At 41.3% G+C, this 15,551-nt stretch overlaps 1 protein-coding gene across 1 annotated transcript in view; it reads left to right on the forward strand.

Annotated features, from left to right (window-relative positions):
- The window catches only part of PIWIL4 (piwi like RNA-mediated gene silencing 4), a 61,854-nt gene that overhangs the window by 5,236 nt on the left and 41,067 nt on the right, over positions 1–15,551 (forward strand). The window contains exons 4-9 of the mRNA XM_073337568.2: positions 647–861; positions 2,184–2,305; positions 6,175–6,255; positions 6,687–6,884; positions 8,192–8,303; positions 10,515–10,638. Of these exons, the coding sequence (XP_073193669.1) occupies positions 647–861; positions 2,184–2,305; positions 6,175–6,255; positions 6,687–6,884; positions 8,192–8,303; positions 10,515–10,638 (852 nt within the window). The remainder of the gene's footprint in view (positions 1–646; positions 862–2,183; positions 2,306–6,174; positions 6,256–6,686; positions 6,885–8,191; positions 8,304–10,514; positions 10,639–15,551) is intronic.

Genomic DNA, 15,551 nt, shown 5'->3' on the forward strand with positions numbered 1-15,551 from the left:
CTGCTTTTTTGAGAGAGAGAGTGCGAGAGAGACCACGAGCGGGCAGTCTGACCTAACCCTTACAAGCTGACACCAGCAGGGTTCCTTAGTTATGTCTCGAGAACAGTACACATTAGGGCATCTCTCTGTGTGTAACGTGGTGATTGGTCATAGGTCTGGTCTTCGTGATCCTTCAGAATAAGAAATCAAAGGCTGTTTTTTATATATATACATACATACACACAAAATGCCCATTTTACCATATTTATTTGGAGCTTTATTATTATTATTATTTTCTTACATTTCTTCAGTTCTTTCGACAGGTATATTTGCAATCACCATCAAATAGTTAATTGGGAGAAATAAACTAATCTTTAGTGTATTTTTGTAAAATAACCTACGTTGGCAGTGGGAAATTACTTTTGCCAGCCCATTTGTATCATCTTTCATTAGACATTGTGTTCCATCTACTTGTTTTGATGTTGGTAAGGCATTCATTTTGATTGACTTGTATTTGTTTATTGATGACTTTTTTGTCAAAAAGATCTCTGTGTTGTTTCTTAAGGTTACTGGGCAATAAAGTATTGCCTGTAGTTATTTAACATGATTTAAATATTTTTGGTAGTAATATTTGTCTTAAAAGAAATAAACTTATTATCTCTTTCAGGCTTCAGTGGAATTCCAGTGAAAGTGGTCACAAACCTATATAGCTTAGGTTTGCCCAGGGAATGGCAGCTTTACCAATACCATGTAACATTTAATCCAGAGTTGGAATCAAGGCGCCTGCGCCTTGCTTTGCTTTACGGTCATACTGAACTTCTTGGAAGAGCCAAAGTATTTGATGGAGCTATCCTTTTTCTTTCTCAAAAGCTGGAAAATCAGGTGAAGATAAGTGTCTTGTGCACTGTTGCATTACCACAAAGCCACTGTCATCTTAATTATGACCTTTGTGTTGGCAGGATGAAAGAGCTGAAACTATCCCCTCCCCAAAACCTTTTGTTTTATTTGTTTAAAATAGTTTAAATAATTTTGTGACCAAGCCATCTCCTCTTATCTGAAGTTTGTTTAGTGTTGGCAGCATCTACTGCCGGAGAGGATGGTCTAGTGAGCTAAATACTAAGATTGAAATAACAAGATCAGTTCAGTTCATCATCTTTCCAAGGGAGATATATTGAATTCCATGCATTTTAGTGTATGTGGATCTTCAAAAAATGAGGCTTGTCTGCTTTGTGAGGACACTAAAGATGGCACTTCCTGTGAGATTGGAATTTGTAACAATGTCCTTGGCCAAAATTACCCTGGCCACCATCTTCTGATGTGTAGAGTTTTACATGCTGGTTGTCTTGTCTGACTTCTGTCCTTCTACCCACAGGTGCCTGCATTTCATTAGTGCTGCATGTATGCATAAATTTTGGCAATCTTTAATTGAGCATAGCTCCCATTTCAACTGTTTGTTATATCTATTAAGCTAATAGAGGATATCAGTTTCCCGGGCTGTCAATCTAACACTTTTCAAAGCTTGAAAATACAATATGTTTTTAAAAAGTAGAAAAAGACAGAAGTATAATGTACAGTTTTTTATTTTCTGGGGCTTCACATAGCACACTGAACTGGCTTCACTTTACCGTATTAAAATTGCTATTGCACTCTAGTCATATTTCTCGGTGTTTGGTGGCCTTACAAGCACTTCTCAGTCTCAAATGCAAGTGTTTCAGTAGTCTGCAGTTTGAAACATATTACTGGAACAAAAGGTGAGTAAGTGGCGGGGGGGGGGAGGGAGGGAGAAGACTTGTAAACCAGGGAGCTGTTTAGATGGGTTTATGGAAGAAAATGCCACAACCCTTTAGCTTCTTCTGGGTTATACGCTAGCAGTAGTTTTCTGGCACAGAAATAAATTTTAAATCATCAGTCACCTTTGCATGATAGGAAAGCTCTGTCTTTGGGAGAGTAATGATTATGCCAATAAACACAGTGCTCTGGATATGTTGATTGAAGGCCTGCCTGACCAGTTAATTTTTGCATTAGTTGCAGTCCTTGTTCTGAATATTAACTTCTTGATCCCAGAAAATCAATGAAAAGACAAATTATCTGAAAAGTAATATAGGATTCATTTTTGGGCAGTTAGACTTTTACAACTACTATTCTATATTCAAGGTAAGATGTGGCCTGAATATTGTATGTACCTGTTTTGAATTTTTTCTTAGGTTACAGAATTATCGAGTATAACGAAAAGAGGTGAGACTGTAAATATTACCATTACACTAACAAATCAGCTAGCATCAAGTTCCCCTGTGTGCATTCAGTTTTTCAATATCATCTTCAAAAAGTAAGTGATTTTGAAAGTGTTTGTTTGAGATTAACTGTTAAAGTTGGAGCATAAATACATGGCTTTATCAAAAACTTTGTGAAAATTAAACTTCTAAAAAGTTGCATATCTAGTAGCATCTGATTTTTTTCGATTGTTCAGGTTGTAAAAATGTGGGTTGAAAATCTCTTGATGTTTGGTACATAGTAAAAAAAAATTGTTGCCAGAAGTAGTTATGGAAAAGATTTTTTTTAAATAAATTTCACTCACAACACCATTTACTCCAGAGAAGCTGCTTCACTTCAGCCAGTAGTGAATTTTGACTGTTGACTATTAAACATATTATACAGATTTCCTGTGCTGTCTTTTTACTTGTGTGAAAATCATTCTCAATAGAAGTCAATAAGGGCAAAGCTCTTTACATAATTCTAAGTAAACCTTGGGTTAAGAGTTTCCATATTGGTTTTTAAAAAAATGTATTGATGGGTTGTGACATAGAGGGCCACACTTTCAAACACAGCTGAAGAAATTGTGCCCATCCATATTTACATACAAATTAAGTAATTATGGTTTACCTAGCACATAAATGTGTATGCAAATACGAATTTTGTGCAGTGCAGTGTTGGCACTAATTTGGATGCTAATTTGGTGTTTGAGATCTCCTGAAATAAAGGAACAGTTGTATTACTTAGTTGCTTTTAAACCAAACCTGAACTCAGATGTATCCATAACCCAGCTTTTTACCAGTTCAAACTGACACGTAATAATTCATAGTGTCAAGTCAGAAAAGAGCAGCTTACCCACTTTAGAAAACTGATAATTATTTTGGAATAAAATTCACCCTTGTGAGTGGGCCTGCGCAATTTCCTACTTACCGTTACGTGTCTGTAAGTCTTTAACCCAAGTTTTAAGTGGTATTTAAATGATGCGTACAGTTTTGTGCAGGTCCTCTCCAGAGCCATGAATTTCATCCGGTGTCAAAGTTTTGTTACCTTTCCAAATGCTAACTAGGGAACAAAATGGCTTCTTACTTTTATTTAAGTTCTTGACAGAATTCTCATTAACTTCATTAGGAGCAGAATTAGGACCATACTGTGCTCAGGCATGCAGTATCTTTTAACCTAAATATTAAAGAGAACAGTTGCAGGAGACGTGTGGTAGCATTACTCTTCTAATAAAATATTCTCCTTCATGTGCGTCCGAGCAGAATGGGAAAGCCTTTCAGATGGATGCATCTTTGAGCTCTTAAGATAAGAAACAGTGTTAAGTGTGTAAACAAATTATTGCGAAACTGGTATGTTCTATGTTTTCTCAATTAGACCAATTTGTATTGTTTTTGACTGCACACAAAATACTTTGATTTATTTCTGTGGTTCATGTATTTTTGTGGGATTCTGTTTTGTTACTCTCCTGATACTTAGAAAAAAGGTTGGTATTATGTTTGAAGTAGTTATTTTAAGATGTTCAAGGACTGTTGTCTCTGAAGTTATGACGTGAAGTGGGATATAGAATACAAAGCAGTATATTTCTAGATTATTAAAGAAATGTCTGATTAGTGTTATAAGGCAAAATGTTTAAGGCCGAATGATTTAATCTGATTCCATGAGATTAATTATTTCCTCGAATGTATTGTCTGGAATGTCTTATTCCTATTAAGTGAAATTTTTACTTAATAAATAAATTAGACTTGTACTTTTTTGGGTATTAAAGGTATTATGGGTTTGATAGTGCTGTTAGGAAGCTTTCTTCTCTTCTCAGCCTAACTATTGTGTAGTGTTGGTGTGCTCTATTAAACAGCTGCCATGGTCCACTTCGGGAAGTGGTGGAGGGGGTGGGGTTCCGCATTTCATTAGTGGATGCAGTGATTCCTGTTTATGCTGCACAGTTCACAAAGTGCTTTGGAAGCCTTCTGATGAAAGTGTTACGATAAATGTGATACTGTCATTATTTAGTAGTATTACCTATTATTAAAGCTTTATTTATGTCCAGAGTTTTGGGCAGCAGTAGTGATTTCCATTTGAATTTTGAAGTTGGTCAAATTTTTGAGATTCTACACTTCCTTAACATATTAATAGCTCAATACATGGACTTAATGGAATTGTGTGCATTTGTTAAAGGACATGTTTTTTCTTTTATAAAAACCATTGGAATGAATTCATTTCTTATATTCCATAATGCAGGTATAACTCAACTGTCTTAATAAAATCTCACAGCTGTGTGGCCTCATTGCCCCCATACCAAAAGTGTTTGTAAATTGCCAGCACACAGACTTTTTGACTTCACTTATCAATTGTGCCTTAGACCTTTCAATAGAACGGGGTAGTACTAGCTACTGTGGTTCTGAACTCTTGCAGTATTTCCAGTTTGTACTAAGGTATTATAGCTGATATTGGTTTTTGAACTGCCCCTTTTTTCCTTTTGACTGTGTGTCACTGATCTGGATGTGGTCTTTTTCTTTTTAATTTTTTTCTTGCACAGTAGATTGTGAGATTTACTAGATATAGTTTAATTTTCAAGTCCAACTTACTGTCTTGAACCCTGAGCAGTTTCTAGAAGATAGCTTTGTTTGAAGAATTACTCCTGGGGGAATTCTGTGCCACTTCACGTGCACAGAATTCATGACCTCTGCATATTTCTTTGCTTCCCTGCAGAAAAATGTCTTCTGACAGAGAAGCAAAGGGGGGCCGCAAGAGTTGTCATGTGCCCTTCCCTTGCAGTGCTGACATATTGGTTCAGGCCCCCAGAGCAGCCAGTAGAGATGTAATTCACTGCCGGGGGGTTGCCGGGGTGGGAGGCTGGACAGTCGTGTGTGCGTGAGAGAGAGAGATTCTGTCAGTCTTGCTTGCTATTGTGGCACACTTGGCGTGGAGGGGCAGGCTCTATCCCCTTAGGCAGAGCAGAATGTAGCAGCCTGCCTGCTTAGTGAATTGGACCCATTGTTCTTAGTGAATTCCCCCAGGAGTATAAAACGGGTGTAAAAGTTTTAAGGCTCCTTTACACTGCCAGAATAGTCTAAAGGATCCTTGTTGTAAAGGACAGTGTGGCCTTATAAATGCTTATGGTGCTTTAGTGATTAGAACTGGTCTAAATTGCTGGACTGAACAAATTTTCCTATCAAAATGTGCTCCATGAACTCTTTGCTACTGATCTTTTTGGAGATGGTCAGTAGCCAATATAAATTATGAGTTTGATTCTCCAACCCTCACTTGCTCTTCATTTGCCTATGATGTAACAGTGAGCATATCATAGAATCATAGAATATCAGGGTTGGAAGGGACCTCAGGAGGACATCTAGTCCAACCCCCTGCTCAAAGCAGGACTAATCCCCAACTAAATCATCCTAGCCAGGGTTTTGTCAAGCCAGGCCTTAAAAACCTCTAAGGAAGGAGATTCCACCACCTCCCTAGGTAACTGATTCCAGTGTCTCACCACTCTCCTAGTGAGATGGCTGCATCTATTTGTGTTCGATTAATAATTTGAAGTAAAGGCTCAAACCTAGCTACATTACTATTAGACAAAGGGGGTTTGGGGATTTCCTCCTATGCACCCCACTCCCATTCTCCATCCATTGTATTGTAATTTAAATAAATTTCCAAAATAATTGAATCCAGCATGTTTATATTGCATTAGTTTAACAAATGAAATATGCAGAATTTTGCAGAATTTTAAAATATTGTGAGCAGAATTTTTAAATTTTTTTGTACAGAGTTCCCCCGGGAGTCAAGAATATAGCTAGGTTTGAGACTTGCGTTGTGAGTTCAGCTTCTGTTGTGAATTTGGTTAACTTAAAATTTAATGCTCTAATAATGAGTTAAAACCATCATCTATTTTCGGTGTGTTCTAAGAATTATACTTATGTGATGTGTTGAAAAATATGCATTAATACATAGGGTTTGGAAAAAGCTGTCCATGTACCAAGTTGGACGGAACTTCTACAGTCCTTCAGATCCAGTGGAAATTCCCCAGCACAAGTAAGGTTTGGGGTTTTTTTCCTCCCTTTAATTCTAGAATTTTCTGGTAACAGTTTATGGTACTGTGTAAACCCTTTCCAGTATATCTTGCTGGAGAATAGTTTTAATGTCTGAGCTTTGCGTTTGAACAGCATCCCTGCCATTCTTAAGATGTGCTGAATTTTTAATACAAATTGCAGCAGGAACTTGGGTACAGAATCTCCACTGTAACGCAGAGCAGCAGGAGCTAGGCAAGCCAGTGGTGATACTCTTTGTATTACCAGTGCGAGAAGAGAGAGAGTTTATACTTCTTGCATGTTTGTGTAGCAATAAATGTGCAAAACTTAACTTTAAACACATGGCAGCCAAGATGGTGGAAGTGGACCTACATTGTTAAATGTGGGTTAATTCAAAAATAGTTATTTTAAATATTTTTCTTTGCATTCCGTAAGACTGACTCTTTGGCCAGGATTTGCTGTTTCCATTACACAGTTCGAGAACAGAGTGATGTTAAGTGCTGATGTGAGCCATAAAGTCCTTCGCAGTGAGACTGTTCTGGAATTCATGACAAGTCTGTATACCAGGATTGACAGAGTGTGCTTCATACAAACATGTGAAAAGGAGCTGCTAGGACTTATTGTGCTTACAAGGTAAAGCCATCACTATTTATTTTGCTGTGCTGTTGACTCAGGTGTCCTGTCAACTAGAACTATTTGTGCATAGTGGCTTTTTGCACTTCTTTTTACTTTAAAAGTGGTAGTCCATATTAAAAGTTGTAGTGGTTTCTTATGTCATTCATAAACTAAGTGTTCATGAGGCAGGAGATTGCTGTCTATTAAAGATTATAGGTGTGTCTTGCAGTAAAAAGATCTGCAAAAGCAGGAGGGCATGAAAGAAAGCTGGGTGTCCCATGAAGAGGAGTGCATTGGGTGTCTCTGCCAGAAAAAGAAACTCTTATGGGAGGCCTCTTTAAGAGGGAGCCTCCCTATCAGAGAATTGCTGCTCCTTGGAGAGGCAGTGGGCCATCAGTTTTCTCCCCTCACTGTGACTTTACTGTCTCTAGAATAGAAGATTGAGCTGGCCATTATTGACCTTCCCCCTGCATGATCCTCCTGTTCTGTGGGGATTGGAGCAGGAGAAGCCAAAAAACACCCAGCAGAACCTGGATTTGGGCAGGGCTTTGATTTCTTTTGCCTGCTACATGTACCACAGTGTGACTCTTATCTTTCTTTTTTTATTCTGATTTTTAAACAGAGCCTTCTGGTGTCTGATGTTGGGTCACTGTTCAACCCCTCTTGGGGCTAGGTAGCACACCATTTTAGTCTGTTTTCTCTCTGTTTGGATTGCTCTTGCAGCACCTCTTCCTTCTGGCCTGGAAGGAATGATGGATATGTACTCCTTGAATTTGATGTCTTCAAAGCTTGTACATTGATCCTGCAAAGACGTATGCATGTCATTATGTTTAGGGTGCTGTGAGTAATTCCAGTGGCCTCAGTGGGAATACTTGCAGTAGATAAAATTAATGCATGCGTGTGTCTTTGCTGGTTTGGAGCCTTGGATTTTTTTTTAAACAATTCAGTGTAGTTAAAATTAAGTTTTTAGAGTAAATATGTTTCTCCTGGTACATCTATGTTAAAACTGTCTTTTGTAAATTAATCAGTCTGGTTTGCAGTAATATTTGATCAGATTTTTTTTAACGTTTTTATTGTACTACTGAAAATTCATTAAAGGTGCAAGTTTTATCCTCTGAGAAAATATAGAAGACAACATCATGTAAAACTGTTAGGCGTAGTACTGATAATATTTGTTGTGCCATTCTAAGCTTCCCTCCCCCCCCCCCGCATATTTCCAAATGGACAAGTCTCTGTACTGAAGAAGACTTATGGCTGCAGTCATTTATACCATACTTAAACAGGCCAAGCAATTAAATCCCCTCACTTATTCTGCATTTTCATAGATATAACAATAAAACCTACCGTATTGATGATATTGACTGGTGCGTGAAGCCAACGGACACATTTCCAAAACGTGATGGCACTGAAATCTCTTACGTTGATTATTATAAGCAGGTAGGTTAAAAACTAGGAAGCTGTTACAAACAAAAAAAATGTTTTATATTATTTTGTGTGGTCGCTTCTAAATGTACTGGCGCTGTAATTGTGGCAAGTATGACCAAGGTTTTCTATATTAAACACAAAAAACACAAAAAAGGAACCATTTTTAGTAGTATGATGTACATTGGAAATACAATACTATTACATTCGGATGTTTAAAATTACTTTTACTAATGGACTCTGGGAACACTTTGCCATGTTCTAGGATGAGGAACTATTTGTAAAGAGTTTTGGAGATTAAATAGTTCTTTATAGGTGTGAAATATTAACAGCATTCTATATATTAGAGCATTTGGCTTACCCTCTTACGAAAAGTAATAGAACTTTAACTTGTTCCATTGTCTTTAAAATATGCTCAGGACAGAGTGCTCTTGGCAAGTAAGAGCAAACATTGCTCCATCCATAAACATACATGTGTAAAAGATAAGTTACGGTGAATTCCTAAGAATAATGATGTTTCACACTTACGTGGTACTTACATATTTGAAGCACTTTATGAACATTAATAAAATCATGAGTACACTTAGTGTGTGGCAAAAAGCATTTTCACACTCATCTCTACTGTATTGTATTCTATTAGTAAAAGTAATTTTAAATATCTAAAAATAGTTAAATATCTAAAAATCTATATTACCAATGTACAATAAAACTAGAAATAGTCCCTTTTTGTGTTTAATATGCTTCAAAGCACATAAATGTGCTAATATGGAAAAAATCTGCTCATCCTCTTAAGATGCTGCATGTACAATACACATTAAAAGGTGTTATATTTCATTAGTTCCAGTGCTGGGAACACAACTGTACAGTAGTTAGAATGTCATCCATCTTTGCCCTTGTTCATATGTTTGTTTAAGGGCAGGCTTACGTTTGGTCTTATTGGAGGCATCCTATCCTAATCACATTTTGAGACATTAGATCGAGGTAAAGTATTGCTGCTTTTCATTTAAAGGTTTAATTAGGTCAAAAGATAAAATTGGAACTGTTCACACTTGTTGGGTGCATTTGGCCTTGTACCTTCAATTATACTTTTCCTGAATGGTCTTATTGTTAGTGCCAGAGTAAATTCAGTAACTCCACTGATTTGTACTGGTATAACTGATAACAGAATCTGGCCTTTCATTGTAATTATTCATGCAGCTATATAAAGTAGCTAGCTAGTCTGATACCTCCCTTTATGTCTACACGTATAAAGTCACTTTATACATTTTGATTCCATTTTCTCCTTTGTTAGTGTCTGAGTTGTATTGGAGGTGATGGTGAATTAGAACCTCTGTCTTTATAATATGAACTGGTTCTTTACAAGTACAAGAAAATACAGAAAGGTAGGGATTGGCATGTTGATATGCAGAGAAGACAATATTTCATTCTTATCCCTTTTGGTTGGCCAGGAATCACTTTCACTGGAAGCAAAAGATTATTCTAAATACATGTGGAAACCAGAAAAGGAATATAGGAGGTGATAGTGGCGGCAGCATGGAAACCGTAGCAGAAAATATCATACAAGAAAACTTAAGATTCTGTACTGCCTTGTGCCTTGTGTAGGTATTTAGACCTGTGTAAAATATTAGCTATTCCTATTTGGTCGCGATTAACAGTGGAGTCAGGCCCAATATCTTTCCAGAAAGTAGTTTTGAGTGATGTTAGAAGCACAGGATAAAAACGTAGGTCTAGATTCTCAGTGTACTGGACCTCACACTCTGCCCTTCCCCCTAATCCTGGGGGCTGTTTTTGGCAACTGGTGCAATTTAGAACAGTCTCTGTTGTGAATTATGTCTAGTTAGCTATGGTTCCTGAGGATCCATCCCCTGAGCTGGGGATAGCTGAACCACTGCCTGCTTTGGCTCTTGCACTGTATGTCCTATACATCGGGAGAGTAAGGAATGGCTGGTTTAGAGGTATCTATGCCAGTTTTACCACACAGGATTTCCTCTACACAAGAGGAATCCCATGTGGTTGGGAAAATCTGCTTTCCTTCTCCTTTGTACCTCCGGAGAGGGGGGGTGCGTGTATCTCTATATGTGGACAAGATTAATTTGGTCTTTATTGTACAGCCCAGAACACAGCCAGTGGAAAACTTGCAGCTTATGAGCAGATTTGACTAATTATCTAGAATGTGGTGCAGTATCTCCTGATTAACTTTTACCTCAATAATATTTCACCTTACAGCAGTATGATATAGTCCTGACTGACCTAAATCAGCCTGTGCTGGTTAGCCGATTGAAAAGTAAGCAGAATAGCACTGTTGAACCCCGTATTGTCCACCTGATCCCTGAGCTGTGCTATCTAACAGGTAAACCACACTTAACTTATAAATCTTGTCTGATCCAGCAGCTAGGTAATGTAGGCTGACAGCAAAAGAGGACAGGGAGCACTTGGAATGATATTTAATTAGCAAAATGACAGTATATTAAACATACTCTGATTCAGTCCTCAAAAGGACAAAGGTATCTGTTTGAAAGCCCTCCTGATGGAGGCTGCTCTGATACCTGCCTCAGAACCATCCCATTCTGACTCTGCACTGGGCACGTTCTCATTGGTATGGAGTGCTCCACTGGCCCTGGGCTCACCCTGGCACCATTTGCCATCGCTGATGCCAAGAAAGAAGTGCAAAAAACAGCAGGAGTGTTCCCCGGTGCTGAGCAAGGACAGGAAAGGGAGGGCAGGTAAAGGACCCGTCTTGGGCCACCTGCCTTCGGTGGAGTGGCAAGGGGCAGCCTCTTCATCAAGGGCCCTGAGCCCACCCAGAGAACTACCTCAGACTCCTGGGAGCGGTAGGGGACCCCTACATATAACAGTTCCTTCGACATGGAGGCATTTCAGGCAGCCAGGGACCTGATGGCCCTCCCAGTACCGCCTACGCAACGGGCTCTCCAGTCAGCGGCAGAGTGCGCGAAGGCTTCTCCTTCCAAATGGAAGCTCTCCATGGGACCACCGCAATGGGCACTCGGTTGTTGCTGGTCCCGGAGTCACGGCACCAGTCCTTCACATTACGGCCCTGATTTCCTGTACCACAACCACAGTCTCCGATCCCGTGGCCCGGGTCTCTGGCTCTATGTTCACGCTCTCGCGCTTCATGTTGTGGCTCACTGACCTTGCAGTGTCAGTCCCCACCCTCCCGGTACCAGCTGCCCTCCTCTCGGCAACAGTTGTGATGCTGCAGCACCAATTGCCGACCCCTCGAAGGTCCTCGACGTGGTCTCCAGCTCGGCGCCACTCTCTACCATCTCGACTCCAGTCCCTGCCTAAGCAGTACGTTCTCCGGAACGCTGCCAGTCACCTTCCTTGCAGCTCTGCTTTCCGGCCTCCTGTCAGGGCTGACTGAGGGAGGCACCAACTGCCCTGCCATGGTCCCCGAGAGAGGAGTCTTCTTTGGAGTCAGAGGGGGAGTTCAGTTCACAGCCTCAGAAGCATTGGTCAGCCTGGGCACCAGACTTTAGAGCTGGACCTGCAGCTCCCCGTGATACCAGGCCCATACTCTCACCAATCATCCGCAGCCACTTCCAACAAGCGGTCTGCGGCACCGCCTACACTGGTGCAGAAGCCAGACTTGGTCTCTGATGCTGGTACTGAAGGGCAAGTGTCAGTTTCAAGGGAGACTTCCCCGGTAGAAAGTGCCACAGCCCCTCCCTGGTATTGTCTTCATCCTCCTCATCCCCGGATGAAGCAGTTGCAGGTCTCTCCCACCAGATGACTTTCGGCCTACCAGGAGAAGCTCACAGAGCCAACACATAGCCTCTTTGACATCCTGGTGGCTGCAGCACTCTCTAAGGTTGCACTGCCAGTGCATGAAGGGGTGCTGAAAGTGGTCAAGGCCCTTTGGCAGACCCCGTCCCCTTTGCCACCAATGTCTAAGAGGGTATGTGATGTTACGAGTGTAATATAATATCTCATTGAAAGATGACAGGGCCAGAAAGAGTTAATTAACTCACCGACTGACCTGACCCATGGCCGAACTTTAGAGACTGGTTAGGAAGATATGTAAATGAATAGAGCTTTGAAATGCAATGCTGTATTATTGTTAGAGATAGAAGAGATGTTTGCTCATGTCTTGTGATGTAAACAAACAAGTCTTGTCTATTGCTATAGTTTTGATTCAAAGATCAAAAAAGGAATATTAACATATATTTGAGTGAAATAATAGTATTGTCTGTGTCTCTTTGAAGGTTGTGATAACCTGTGTCTGATCTGTTTAATGGATAAATTATCCTGGGCTAATTGCCATGATGTTTGGAAGAAGGAATGTTAAGCCTATTCTTTTCTCAGGCCAAAAGGCTGCAGGAAATGTATAAAAATCTTGGGACACGATCCTTCTTCATCTCAGATCTGCTTTGGGTTTCAAGAGGGGGAACCTTAAGCCATAAGGATTGAGATCCCCAGTCACTGACTGGAGTCACCCTGAATATGGACATTTGACTATAACCTATGGACTATTTCTAAAAGGACTTTTGGCAACTATAAGCTCATATGTGCTATGTATCTGAAACTCAAGAATTGAATTCAAATCTGTATGTATCTTGATCTTTTAACCAACATTCTCTTTTTTTCTTTTTTAATAAATTTTAGTTTAGTTAATAAGAATTGACTTTAAGCGTGTATTTTGGGTAAGATCTGAGTTACCATTTGTCCTGGATATGGGGCTTGGTCCTTTGGGGTCAAGAGAACCTTTTCTTTTATACGATGAAATAAGATTTTCAGAATTTATCATCATATGTTTGACATGTGTGTCTGGATGGAGGCCTGAGGCTGGGTACTTTAAGTGAACTGCATTATTTGGACTTCTGAGTAACCAGTGAGGTACTATAGAAGCTGTTTTGTGCTGGCTTGGTAAATCTAAGTACTGGAATATCCACTAGTGTTTGGTGTTTGTCTGCCCCGTTCTGTTTGGAGTTCACCCTAATTGAGTGACCTCAGCTGGCTCCCACAGGCAGCACCGTCACAGGGCAGAAAAGAAATTTTATGAGCTTGACAAGTGCTACGAATACTTGTATTCACACCCGCCTCCAGCATCTCTGGTAGCATCTGCTGCAAATGAGCAGGACAGGCAAAAGTCATGCCTAAAAACAAGGACGCTAGAAAACTGGACCTGTTTGGGAGAAAAATTTATTTTACTGCCAGGCTCCAACCTAGAATATCTAACCAGCAAGCATTGTTGGGGAGATATAATTTCAATATCTTGGATGCGTTGAGTAAACTCCCTGCCACAAGAACTTGGACAGGAGTTCACGTCCATCCTGAAGGAGGGTAGAACAGTAGCCAGAGCCTCTCTCCAGATGGCGTTGGATGTGGCTGATTCGGTGGCCAGGTCAATGGCCTTCGCTATATCCATGAGACGCAACTTATGGCTGTCCCAAGAAGTGCAGCAGTCCATGCAGGACCTTCCATTTGAGGGCAAGGCTTTGTTTTCAGAGCAAATGGATACCAGGCTGCACGGACTGAAAGATTCCTGTATCATGCTTCGCTCCTTGGGACTGTACATGCCGCAGGCCGACATTTCCGGCCCCCTCCGCTGCCTAGATTCTCGGGTCCGCCACAGAAGAGCTCATACAAGAGAAGGGAGAGACACAAAGGTGTTAAATGTTGTCCCACCCCATCCTCCTCAGATGCCCAGTTGGGGCCCGTGCGACACTCAGGTGGCCCATGGCAGGCATTTTGAGGGTGCGCCTGAGGACAGTATTTCAGTCTGGCCCTAGGATCCATCCCACCTTCTGTTTCTGAACTGCTTGTCTCCTTTCCTCACTGCATGAGCTCAGGGTACCTCAGACCGTTGGGTGCTCAACACCATTACAGCTGGCTACACCCTGCAGTTTTCCTCTGTCCCTCCTCCCTCTCCCTTTTCAGGGACCCTTCTCATGAGCAGCACCTTGTCCAGGAGGTGGAAACCCTCCTACAGATAGGAGCCATAGAGGAAGTTCCTCAAAATATGAGGGGAAAGGGAATTTATTCCCAGTATTTCCTAATCCCAAAGGCCAAAGGCAGCTTTAGACCCATCCTAGACCTGCATCGCCTCAACAAATATCTCAAGAAGTTGAAGTTTCGCATGGTCTCCCTGGCCTCCATCATCCCCTCTTTTGATCCATTTCCTGTTTCCACATTTCTGTTTTCCATGAACACAGGAGATTCCTCCGATTCATAGTGGGCCGATGCCGTTTACAATTCATGGTGCTTCTCTTCGACCTTTTGTCTGCTATGAGGGTCTTCACAAAGTGTATAGTAGTAGTGGCCGCTTACCCGAGACGTCAAGGGGTATAGATCTACACATACCTCGATGACTGGCTTGTCAGAGGCAGGTCACAAGCACAGGTTTAGCACAGCCTCAGTCTGGTGCGGGCCACCTGTCAGGATCTGGGCCCACTTATAAACTAGCGGAAATCAACCCTGACCCCAGTTCAGGAGATAGAGTTTATAGGGGCAGCACTCAATTCTACTCAGGCCAGGGCCTTTCTGCTAGAGTCCCTGTTCAGAGGCATGTTGGACCTCATCACACATGTAAGAGCCCACCCGCTCAAGACTGCTCAGGTATGCCTCAAGGCTCTGGGCCATATGGCAGCATGTACTTAAGTGGTCCAGCATGCACGTCTATGCTTCAATCTCCTGCAGACGTGGCTGGTGTTGGTTTATGCTCCTGGCAGACATAATTTGGATCTAGTGGTCACAGTCCCATCGCACATCCTGTCATCCCTGACCTGGTGGATGGTCCCCCGATCAATGTTGGAAGGAATTCCCTTCGTGGCCCAATCTCCATCGATAACATTGGTCTCCAGTGCTTTGGATCTGGGGTGGAGAACCCAGCTCGATGACCTCAGCACACAAGGTCTTTGGTCACAGGAGGATCGTGCCCTCCATATAAATGTTAAGGAATTCAGGGCTATATGCTTGGCCTGCCAGGTGTTTCTTCCTTACCTGAGGGGCAGAGTGGTTCAAATCCTGATGGACAGTACTGGTGTAATGTTCTATATCAACAAGCAAGGTGGAGCTCTCTCATCAGCTCTATGCCAAGAGGCTCTCCAGTTATGGGATTTCTGTGTACAGCATGCCATTCATCTCGTGGCATCACACCTTCTGGGTGTCAGGAATGTGCTGGCAGATCTCCTCAGGAGGTTCTCTCATCTTGCTATGAGTGGTCACTCCACCCAGAGACAGGCAGTGATCTTCCAGAGGTGGGGGACTTCCTAGGTGGACCTGTTGGCATCCAGGCAGAACAGA

Source organism: Lepidochelys kempii, chromosome 1 (genome assembly GCF_965140285.1).
Source record: "Lepidochelys kempii isolate rLepKem1 chromosome 1, rLepKem1.hap1, whole genome shotgun sequence".
NCBI lineage: Eukaryota > Metazoa > Chordata > Testudines > Cheloniidae > Lepidochelys > Lepidochelys kempii.